Below are 12,878 nucleotides of genomic sequence, written 5' to 3'. Positions count from 1 at the left end.
CTGATTGAGTCGTTTAAAATTGCTGTCTGTACTATGTTTGATAAATTAGAGCATACCTATTCCTGGTCGTCGATCGGGCTCAGGCATAAATACTCACAAAAGACTGGTGATGATGCAGTATTATGATGACATCGAGCTGATTCTGATGATGGATACCGAAGGTACAGCGGGGGAGGGGCAGGTATAAAACAACAACAACGGAACGTCATTAAGGGCCGGGCCGAGCATTAACATTGTAAGGTACTAGTGCTCGACATGCTAATGCCCAATAGATGACACCCTGCTGTCACCTCTATTGACAATGACTTCAGTTTCAAGATGACATGTACTGGGACCGCATCGAGCACCAGTACCACCACCTTAATGTTTGGGGACAATCTTACACAGATCGGCCGTACCCCAAGTACCCCAACTAAGCAAGAACCAAATTGGTTCTAGGTGACATACTTAGATTTATATCATCTATAACTCAGAATCAAAATACGTATTCGTGATTAATATGTACAAATAAATGACTTCACCAGGATTCGAACCCGATGAAATAAAAATTACTTTCAGACCATAAAGAACCGAGGTAGTAGAAAGTCACATTTGAGAGATCATTCCTAACAGGCCAATTCGAACGTGCACTGCTCCGAGTGAGTACGTATTATATTATTTAGTGCACTGAAATCAAACCGATATTAAAATGATATTGGAATCATATCAGTAAGCCGTCGTTCGCGCGGGCGTCTCGCTCGCCCTAATACTTGTGCGGAAAAGTCTGAGCGAAATGAACTCGCGAATGACAGTTGTGATTCCAATATCATATTAATAATATCGGTTTGATACAAAAGATACAAAATGTGATTGGATAGATCTCGATTTTCAGAAAGAATGAGGCAAATTTTGATTGGTCACGTTACGAGCTAAAGGGGTTAAATGAAAACAGAGAATTTGATTAACAAATCGTGGATATTTATTGAAATAAAAATAATAAAAATGAAATATAATAAAAACAGTTCATATTTCACGTTGTTACACAATAAAATTTGTCTTAGTGTTTTTTTGTTTTACTATTTTGTCTCCGTATGTCGTTCATATCAAGGAAATTCAATACAGTGGTATTTTTTTACATTATCAATACATGCTATCGATTTTTACTGTTTTTTTGAGACCGTCAATTTTTCAGGGTTTTATCGTTAGAATTTGATGTGTGCTTTTAATTTGATGTTTGAAAATTTGTCGGTTTCAAAAAACGAGATAATATAAGCTCCAACTACCTATGTGATAACTAAAATATTGAGCAAGCGGTGTATGAAATTATGAGTCAGTAAATAAAGCTTTATTTGAAAACATATTAATTTCGCTACATAAAAGTTTTATTCACTGACTTATTAAAAGATCTTTTATGAAGATTAACATCGGGAAATGCAAAGAGTTATTCTAACAATGTACCTAAGTGATAGAAATGACAGTTTGACTGAATGTAAGAGAAAACAGAATAACGTGCCTAAGACCTGTCCAGACAAGGTTTGCTTCAAATCTTAACATAATAAGATCAAAAACATCAAACCAAGTAAACTGAAGAGGCCTTAAACAATTTGAATACCATAGACATCACGACTGGAGACAAAACACTTCTATAATTTCCTTACATATTTATCTAATATAAATTCTATCATAATTTACATTAAGTACGTATACTGAAAGATTTCACACTTGGACTAATTTAGGTACGAGTGAAAGGTTCCATAAATCACGAAAACGTCTTTAAAAACAAAACTGGAATTATTTTTCAGTCTTAACAAAGAAACTAGCTCTCGTCGGCTCGACTCGAACATGAAACTAAGGTCTAATGCTTCTCCCATAGATTCATTTTGATTAATTTAAACACTAATTAAATTTAGAAATACGCAATTACTAATAACACGTAGGTACACTTCAAATCGATTCCAATTTTGCTTTCTACAATACTTAAAATATCGATTACAGGAAACTCACCGTATTTTCCAAATTTCGTTTATTTATTTTCTATAATTTCCGAAACATCTTGTCTTCTATAAATATGAACATCAATAGGTACTCGATTTACATATTATACTTATATCTAATATTTACAAGGTCTTAACTAAGATAGGAAACATTTGCTTATTATTGTACAGTAAACCCGAAAAATACCAAACAACTTACTTCCAAACACGTACATGCTACACCGAACTATGAAGATCCTAAGAAAATACTGGAAAAATCTATTCATAATTGACACTATACAGCTTACAACTAAACCATACATTAAATCAACATAGCTTAACTTTGGCATTGGTTTCCACATTTTCTATAAATTAAAACATGTCAAACAAAGATCAATCGAATGTAACATTTAAAGATCATTGAAAATGAACAGTACAGCCTCAAAATAAAAACATAATTCGCAAACTAACATTAACAATGCAACGGGAACTGCTCAACACTGGTTCAGCTCAGGCCTATACGATATGTCACTTAAGATATAAATAAAATTAATGCCCTTCGGTGCGGAAGCTCTCGGGCTAATATTGCAATCATTCGCCAACCAATTCAATTCTTAAGACTAGAACGTTAGTGTGATTCAAGCGGTAAGAAACGCAACGATTTTAGGCCTAAAATATCTGGCTGGGCGGCGCAGGCGGCGGTAGGCGGAGACCACCCCACGGGTAGAGTCACGAGGCCTCTTCTCGACACGCGTTCGAGTCGTCGGACAAAGCTAATGGTGCACCGTTACTCTGATTCACGACGCACTTACGCATGTGCTTCTCGAGTGTTGACGGTACTGAGAAGGGCATCTCACAAAACCGGCAGCGGTACACGTCCTTTCCCAAACGACCGTGCGTCTTCATGTGTCTGGTCAACTTGGAGCTCTGAGCGCACGCATACGAACATAACTCACACTTATAGGGTTTTTCACCAGTATGAGATCGCCTGTGGACTGTCAGATTTGAGCAGTTCTTAAATACCTTCCCACAGTATTCGCAAGTGTCATTTCGACGTCCTTCTTTTGACTTCAAGAGAGGGTTTTGTAAGAGACCATTGGTGTTTTTGAGGCCATCGAAAATATTTTCAGGTGGTCGTTGTGCGTGTAACGTTGGCAGCCACCAACCCTCACCTCGTTCCATATCTAACTTCATCCGCTTGGAAGCATCAAACGGATTTTCAAAAGGATTAAACAAAGGGTGTGGTTGCGGCGGCATTTTTGCGAATTCTTCTTTTAGCCGTAATGCAGCAGTGGGAGGCATGCCGTTTGGCTTGTCGCTGGAAGGACCATTGTTATTGTCACGGTCCTTTGCCAGTTGCCATTTAAGCGAGTTTCCCGATTCCTGTAATGCCTGTTTGAAAGCTTCGCTGTATTGAGCAATGTTTGATAAACCGAATTTATCCATTAGTTCACCAACAACGGAAGCGGAAGGAGGATGAGCGGGTAGAGGAAGAGATTGTTTTCGGGGTGGTGCGGAAGGAGCACTGCTATTTGATACAGTTAAGTCCTCAGCTTCCTCAACGTCCTCGCCATCCTCATTCTCCTCGTCTTCCTCACCATCTAATTCCTCGTCTTCTAGATCTTCATCTGAGTCATCCTCACCGGTGTCACCACCCGACTCTCCATCTTCTGTATTGGCATCAGTTCCCCTATGCACTTTCATGTGCCTTTTTAATTTGGAAACTTTCTCAAACGCTTCATCGCATTCACTACATTTGTACGGTTTCTCGCCGGTATGTGTGCGGCGATGCACCATTAAATTATTCTCGAAGCGGAACTTCTTTCCGCAGAACTCACAGGAATGTACAGCCTCGTCATTATTGCGTTTTGCAGACGGAGTCGAAGACGGGCGATCGGGAGGCGCGTCCGCGATCGGCGGCTCCGCGCGGCGCTCCGGCGACGTCGAGCTATGAGGCCTCGAAGCGTCGCGGGGCGCGTCCACCGTCCCGGGTCCGGCGCCCACCGGTGGAGTCTGGCCGACTCGGGAGGGCGACGGGGAAGCGAACGGCGGCGAATGCTTCCTGGGGCTAGGAGAGCTCGAATTGCCTGTGGCCGCCCCTGGACTGGTCGTACCGGCCAGTTGCCGCAAGCGCTGCGAGTAAAAATCCAGCTGGGGTTCAAGTGATAGTGGTTGTGATACTGGAGGTACTCTGTCCCGAGAGGAGACCGACGTCGGTATGACGGGTGGTCGGTCTGCCGGTGACGGGAACGGTTGGTGAGGTGGGAGGGAGTTGGCCGCTACTGCTGCCGCGGCCGCAGCCAAATTGATCCCATGGTGGCGAAATTGCTCTGATACCAGTTGCTCCATCCTGAACCTATGGTCGTGATGGTTTGGTCGCGCGAAAAGTGGTGCGGGAGGAACTGAGGGATGAGCCAGCGGTGGTAAGCTTCCCGGGAGTGGCATTCTTAAGAGACCACTGACTCCGAAAGGCGAATGCATATCCGGAGGAGGTAGTAACGGGTGGTGGCGAAGCGACGGTGGCGGGAGCGGCGCGCCAGTTGATGAGCACCCCGAACTCGAAGAAGATGTGCTCGACGAGGAATGGTTCTGCTTATTAAGATGTTGCTGTGGAGCGTTATCCACGTATATCTTGACTCCATGGACATGCTGCACGTGCTGCAGCAGCCTCCACGCCGAATGCACGCGCGCCTTGCAAGTGGAGCACACGTAGTTGCTCGGCTCTGTGGGCAAAGAAAACAAACTTTAAAAATGTGAAAACTAATCTCTTAGGGGAAAGGTTTCCAATAGAAGATTTACAGCAATATTAACACGGGCAAAGTGTCTAGTAATAGCTCTCACATATCGTAGTGTTGGGCCTAGGGAGTGTGCGTGGCGCGCATGCTAATCAGAAGGTCCGAGGGCCGGGTACGTCGGCGGCCGTGAATGATCGCTCCTCCGTGTCCCGCAAGATTCATGCACCTCTAAAATCTTATGAAATATAAGGGGCCGGGATCACGTACCGGCCCACTGTTGATATTGAAATCTATGTAACATTATCCCGGATGAGAAAAAAAAAAACGCCTGAGTGTTTAATTTTCATATTTCATATGGTGTCTGGAGATTGTAACATGTGCAGTTTGGATTACCAGTGATAAGTTTAAGAATTTCATTTTATTTAGGTTTACGAGAGAAATATAAGGTACATATAACATGCTGAATAGGACCAAAAAGATCAATTACCTACTGTTTATTATTCCTTACTAGTCTTTTTTTACTTGTAGGTACTGATCTGCTAACAGTTTGTATGTTTACTTTGGATTCAATTCAGTAAAATAAAAGGTACACCTATAGACAAAAAAAATTTGATTCGCAACAAGTAAGACTACGAAACATGTAATATATCACTTATGATTAATATAGAAACGGATAAAAAAAAATTGATTAATTTAATTCGTTTAGTATCGACTAGTCAAAACAATAAAAAAATAAACTATTGTTTCCTAATGTTCAAGCTCAGAAGTTACGCAGTGGACGCTTGGTCAAGCACCGGCCGAGCAAGGCGGAGTTTTGACAGTAATTTGATTGCTCATTGTGAGCGCGGGCCACATTTTATTGTGGAGACAATAACGTTCTCAACTAGTGTTGGGACATAATGTAACCTATTTTTAATAACACATTTTCTATGGTAGTTAAAATTAGTTTTTGAAAGGAAACATTTTTGGTAAGTATCAAAAAGCAATCTAGATACAGTTTAGATTAAAATTAGTAATTACTTAGTAACCAAATAAAGGTAACGTATTAAAAGATAAGTTGTTACCTAATTTTCTTATTGTCAATATATGGATTTACCAACACCTACCACAAATTCTAATAAACGTAATAATTAAAATTATGTCCCTTTGCAGAATAACTACACATTACAGTTCTGTTGATCCAAAACTGAGTTATACTATTCGTTGCGTTAGGATACCTACCATTAGTATTTTCAAGATACCGTTTTTATGCACACTAGTCTTCCTGCTTGTTAATTTTTACGATACTAATTGATTTAATAAAACTGTTTTGCACAATAAAATAAGTACAATAGAAGTCAGGTACTTGTGCAAATTTTATTGTGGCAATGGGCTCAAATATCTTACTCCTCACTTAAAAAATCTTATCAAAGAAGCCGGTTTCAGCACTAAGATGACTAATACGCGATACCTTATAAATGCGTAATTTTGTATCGATGTGCCAGTTCCCAACGATAACAGCACTAGTGGGCGCGGCGATAACATCGGACTGTTAAGATGCTTATTGAATTGTAACGGTCAAATTGGTGCCGGCCAGATTTTCTTGTACCATTGAATTAATGCTTCGAATTTATTTTTGGTAAATAGGTAGGTACATTAGGCGTTATGTATCTATTTGTTTCGCTTTAGAGCGCTTGAGAAAAATATTGTTTTAAGGCAGCTTTAATACCGAATATTATGATGTTTATTGATGTTACACAATAGGTATTTATTTATTCAATCCAATGAAAAAAGTGAACATCGGTAGGTAACAGTATCAGTAGTTGTTAATTTAAAAAAAATTACCCTATTACAGGGTGGCCAAAAAATAACTGCATTCCCGTTACCAGGGAGGTTTTGGGATTAAACTGAGCAACTTTTACTATGGGACCAACCCGAAAATCGTGAAAAAAAAATTTACCCTCCCATAGAATATGGACCGGCCAAAATGTATGAAACAGCCAAATTTTTTTTTCGCGATGGGGATTGGTCCCATATTAAAAGTTTTCGGCCAGCCTGTATATTATCGCCACTTACATTATTTATTGATTCAGTTTAATTATTTTTATTAATAATTGTAACAATGAAGTAGCATATGCCAAGTGCTGAAAATACACGTACAAAAATCTATAGGTATTTATTAAAATTTTACCGTTCATAGAAATACAACTCATAAATATTATGACCTTTAATAGCATTGTTCATTGTGTCTGGTCATCAAGGTAGAGACTGCAGAAAAAGAAGAATAAATTCTCATTTCCGTGACTTTCCATTTCCCGTCAATTCGATTGCATTTTTCTTTTGAATAATGTATAAATCAATTTTCTTACTTCTACCTACAGCGTTAGCATACCTCAGTTTATTTTGTTTTACAGCACATTACATTGTTTTATTATATGATTTATACTTCGTGTAAAATATGATGAAGTTTTTAACTACGCTGACAAAATTGCACGTTAGCAATAAAGATTTTTATGGAATCCTAATTTTAATTAATATAAAATTGGTAACGCGTTGGCCCGGCAATCCAAAGATGCGAGTCCGTTGACCAGAGTTGATCATTGTTGATTTTTTAATTGTGATTGACATCTCTTTATACAATTTATAGATAGTAATGTGGTACGTCCCACAATAAAGAAGCAAATATATTAGCATTTAAGAATACTATATTTATTTATACACTAAATGTTCTAGACAAGCTAGTAAAAATAAGTAAGTAAAATACAGTTACAGATTTTTTTTTTTAAACGTCAGTGTGTCTTCTACCAGTACTTGTCACTTTAGACGTGTGTCGTAAGTACGGTCAACAACGAACTTAGTAGCGGTCCCGGCTTACAGCGATCGATGCCGGATTACACCGATTACAGACCGAGCCGTAATTTAAATCGATTGTTCGATAAGATCTTCTCGCCTGACCGTACTTTTACAGGACGGTTTAGTTTTTTAAAGTAGACTTGTAATTTGCTTCTGATTTGTTTTGAATAGGATTATTGCATATTATTGTATAGGGTAATTCGACAGTAACTGGCCACTTTTAGTAACTGGCCACCCCAAACCAAACATGAATTCTATTCAGCTATAAATATAATTCATTTTTAGTATAAGGTGGTCAGTTATTGAAAGCTGGCCAGTTATTGAAACCTTATACTAAAATGAATTCTGTTTATATGTGAATAGAATTCATTTTTAGTTTAGGGCGGCCAGTTACTAAAAGTGGCCAGTTACTGGCGAATTACCCTATTTTAACAATTTAGCATTGATAATTCACTTTAAATAAATTAGAGTCCGTCTAATTAAGCTAACTTTGCACCGATTTGAATACAACAAAGTGAGAGAGTGTCATTATAATGTGGAAATTTTACATTAATGGTGACATGGACACACTTTGTCGTTGCAGAGTTATCGTGGTCCGACTCTAGAACTATTTAATTTTGTTGTGATTACTTTATTAGTTTTTTTTTTTTTAGTTTTTTTATTATTTTTTTATTCAGTTAGGTACGTATTACGGAACAAAAATAAACAGATGCTGAGAATATATCATAATATCTAAATACAATTTGAGCACGGCCTGTATAAAACGATTTAATAGTGATAGGTATGGATAATTGATACGATTGAATCTTGATAATATTATGGACTAGTGTGGGTGGTCAATCACGGGCATTAGCTGTCATATTATTTAATTTAGATTGAATATGAATATATTCTACTGATTACGGCTTAATGCGTTTTGGTAGTGTATCTATGTATGTATCAATATTATTAATCTGTGATAGATACTTATTCGCAAGTCATGGACTGTTAAAGGATATAATATTTAAAACTTTCGCATTTTGAACACATATTAACTCACATTTATAGACGGGTCTATCGCGAATTTATTTTATTAGCTTTATTTACCGACGTTTAGACACAGGTTTCACTGGTCGTGGTCGCGGCTAACTGATGCGTCGGTAAATAAAGGTAATAAAATAAATTCGCGATAGACTCGTCTATAAATGTGAGTTTAATATGATAAAGGATTAGTTTGGCTACTTTGTATTGTGTATATCTAAAGCGGTAGTATTAATTATTTAGGCAGGCAGCTACTCCAAGAGTGATAAATCGATGTAGACACAAAATTAACAACTCTAAACATATCATAAAAATCTAAATCGACGTTCTAACAAAGTATGTGCGACATTCGAAATTCAAATTTTCCCAACCAGCCAGCGACTGTTATGGGTCACAATTTGCACCATTCGGGTTATAACCGGGTGGGTGGAGGGGGGACGGTCATTCAGCGCAGCGGCGCGACGGACATCCGCCGCATAACAAGTCGATGGTCGCGTTCTTATTTCGAAAGATACGAAATGTGAATTTGCGGTTTTTAATGGTGCGTGATTGGTTGTTCCTTTTTTAAATTGTTATGATGACGGTATATTTGACTACTAAATCAGTTTCTTTTTTCGAACTTGTAACAGACTGACATCGTACGTTCATTTATTTACTCTCTCGGAAATTACTGAATCTGTTAGGATTGAATTTCCCGCGTTATATTGGCACTGTTAATGCGACAGTGAACTCGGAGCGCCATCTGGCTTTGAATCTGTAAACTTGTAGGTAGCTTTGTTTTGATTCACGGTTCACTACCCTGCGAGATTATAATATTATTATAAAATTTAATGTTTAAATAAAAAAAATAATAATATTCATTTACTTTAAAGCAATATTTATTGTTTAATTAATTGAATATTATTACTACATTGTGCTTTTTAATTTATCCATGTTATCCTTAGAGATGCCATCTGTTGTAAGGAAGATGAATCAAAATACGCGGGAATGAAGTAGACTAATCATATGCAAGGGTAGTAAATGTTAACCAATCAAAACTTGGGATTTTGGTTCGACCTATGAGGAACTTGCATTAACATGGCAGTTTAGGGGTTCTCATAGAACCCGCGAGCGAGGTTATTTAAGGAATCGAAAAGAGGAATCGAGGCTTTTTCCGTCAGCAGAGCGTCGAGTCAATAAGGAGTCCTGTGAGTGTTAGTTTGTAAGGAAAACCATGTGTTAAGCTTGTTTGCAGATATGAGGATTAGCTGCTGTCTTCACGAGTTCAAGATTTGGACAAGAGCCAGCAACCTCCAATGGGCGAGACGCCGCTGACAGCACCTGGTACCATGGTTGAGCCATGGGCGTGAAGACCGGGCGTGTGGTCACCGCGGGGCAGCTATCAAAAGCACTGCATCTTGCAATCATCGAGCGAAGCTTCACCTGGACCGTGGGCGTGTAGAATTACACGAATCCATCACGTGTCTGCTGCCAATCAACTACTTGTCACGGTACGTTAATTCATTTAAACTTAATTATTTGCATGTCATTTTATATCTTGAGGAAACCTACATACATGTTGCATTCGTCCATAGGTTGCATTGATGGCATACTATCCGTAGGATTTTAGGTTTGTTTGATACTGGCGAGTTAAAAATAGAATCATTATTTTTATATTATCGTCGTGTGAATAGCGGGTAGTTTGCATAGATCGCGTTAGATTATACCCTCCATTGTGCGACAAAAGTACAATTTTATTCATGGTTAATGCAAGTCCGATCCTCGTACGTTAGTGTATTTTAATACGTATAACAGACTGGATTGCAGTGTAGTCTATTCAATTATATTTGTGCAGTGAATACCTTAATCATATATGTGCTGGGGTGATTATATTAAGTCAAATTGAAGTTCGTGTAGTGAACGAGCGTTCTTAAGGTTATGGATTAACCGACTACGAAGGGAATAGGAACGATAATGCGTTAGTTATCATCTATGAGTGTATGTAAGTGTATTTTATGTAAGATCGTACTCCCATCTTAGATGCTTGCAAGGTGCTTGCAATCCTTCAGGTGTTGAGGTTAATTCGTCTGCACATTTGCTTTCTATATCATTACCATACTTAAATTGTATTCAATTTCCAAATACCGCATTATAAATAGATTGTTCAGTAGTTACCCTTAATCGAATTATCTATTACTATCAACAGAGAATTAGAGGAGTGTGTATGTATGTATTTTCCCCGTTTTATTTAAATGGTAATGTGAACGCGTCTTGATTTAGATATAAATTAAATAGGTAGATGTGTTCAATTAAGTTGAGTTAGTGTTGCATTCTACGACTGTATTTTTGTCGTTTACTGTAAGTAGTTAATTACTTTAGGTATCCATATCGGTCATAAACTTCGATGAATAGTATTGGGCGTAATATTAACGAACGTTGTAGATTAAATTGACATGTTTTAACATTATAATTATACTTAAATATTTATTCTTGGTTCGATAGTAAAATCCTAATATTTTGTAGCAATAAATTATAAATTATTTTCAGTATAAGAGATCCATTAACCTTCATTAATTTAATGATATAGAATATATCAGCAATTCTAATTGAACTTTACAATTTATAATATTCATAATTGAAATAATTGTCCCTATACATGCTTAGATGTCTTTGTGCATATAAATCATTAGCTCTGTAGGGCGTAAATATTTAGTTACATTAAAATTAGGTACCTATTTAAACCAGTTACTTAATACTTTATTAAACACTATTTTATTTCTCAATTTCCGGTTCACGAGCGGGTGCGGCAGCGAGCTTTGTTCCATCAGCGGCTTCGGAGTGTCTGTCTCGGAGCATCCTCGTCGGAGCCTGATCAAAGCCACTACTACGGGCGCCAGATGCAAGTCCTACCTTCTACATGAAGAAGCGACCGGCAGCGCTATGCCACATCTGAACTTTCACTCTACTCATTGGATTCGGTGCAGTAGTCGCCTGCGAGGGACGAGACTTCTCATCACGGCGTGAGAGCATCGAAGCCCCGCCAAGCAGATCCTAATACCTAAACGGTGACGTAGATCATTACCAATTATGTTAGGTGTACTACAACGGTTAAATAGGATTATTGATTTATTACGGTGTTTATCTGTAGGTAGGATTATGTAGGATATTAGCCATATAGGTACGTTTATATTATTACGGATTCTGGTTTAAAATGTAGGTACGGATTATATTTATTTACGATTTAGAAATCTAGTCTATGATTCTTATGACTATTTGAGAAGATTTATCTGAAATTAAATGACTCTTTGACGATGTGAGATTTCTAGGAGTTCCGGTAATGCCATCTGTGTGATAATTGATATCTATTTAATGATCGTGATTAAATATTCATATTTTAATGCAAGTATTCACTAGTTCATACAAATGTATGACTTTAAGTTAATCATATACATACATGTATCTGTCTCCTACGATCTGGTTCAGCTTTAGCTGGTTGCGAATCATTATATCAATTGTAGAACATTATAATTACATTCCTAGTGCGTATCATTTATCTTCTACTATTGATAATATTTGCTAAACAGATTGGTATATTTCTTATGGTCTTACATATTATACTTGAGCTACGAGTCCGTGTGATTCGCAAACAGCTATACATATGCAAAGTTCAAGAGTCATGAAATGCTATTGTGGGTGTATATTTTGACTATTTGGTATATAGTTTGACCTATATCTAGCCAATATTTTACACTTGCCCCAAATTCATTTGTCATATTGAATCGTCATTTGACTAGTGTGGTTAATACCTACTACCATTTTGGATTACGCCAAGTGAAAGTATATTATATTTATTTACTAATTGTAGTTGTTGAAACTTGTCACATATAAGTGGCTGCTTTAACAATGAGGTACTTAGTTATATCTGGAATTGACGTCACATTTGATTTTTCCAGTTATGACAAAAGGTTTCAGTATTACCCAAGTTCATTTATTTAAGATATCGCTAAGCAATGGCTTTATACCAGGTTGATGAAATACGTCCATGTGTTTTATTATAGGGCCTGTCCTTGTTTCTATGAAGGGTGTCCCGTCTTTGGTCACACCCACTGAAAGTGATCTTTGAAAAGGGCTTGCTTCAGTGGTGTAGCACGGTCAGTGGAGCTTGCTAAGTCTATTGATTGTATTAATCGTATGATTCATGCAATACGTTTACTAACCTCCCCTCACTTGAGGGCCGTGTATCCCGGAGTGCCAAATGGCTGCTTATCGAAATCTGTTTGGATGCGTGTAAATTACGTATATATATATATCCTTTTAGATTTTTATAAGACGTTTATTAACCTCCCGTGGCGAGAAGTCT

At 37.7% G+C, this 12,878-nt stretch overlaps 1 protein-coding gene across 1 annotated transcript in view; it reads right to left on the bottom strand.

Moving 5' to 3' along the window:
• Positions 1–935: 935 nt before the first annotated feature.
• The window catches only part of LOC134797165 (B-cell lymphoma/leukemia 11A), a 53,837-nt gene continuing 41,894 nt past the window's right edge, over positions 936–12,878 (bottom strand). The window contains exon 5 of the mRNA XM_063769419.1: positions 936–4,675. Coding sequence (XP_063625489.1) covers positions 2,682–4,675 — 1,994 coding nt within the window. The 3' untranslated portion in view covers positions 936–2,681. The remainder of the gene's footprint in view (positions 4,676–12,878) is intronic.

Source organism: Cydia splendana, chromosome 14, assembly GCF_910591565.1.
Source record: "Cydia splendana chromosome 14, ilCydSple1.2, whole genome shotgun sequence".
NCBI classification, from domain to species: Eukaryota; Metazoa; Arthropoda; class Insecta; order Lepidoptera; family Tortricidae; genus Cydia; species Cydia splendana.
The sequence above is the reverse complement of the archived record's forward strand: the minus strand, read 5'-3'. Positions and strand labels throughout refer to the sequence as shown.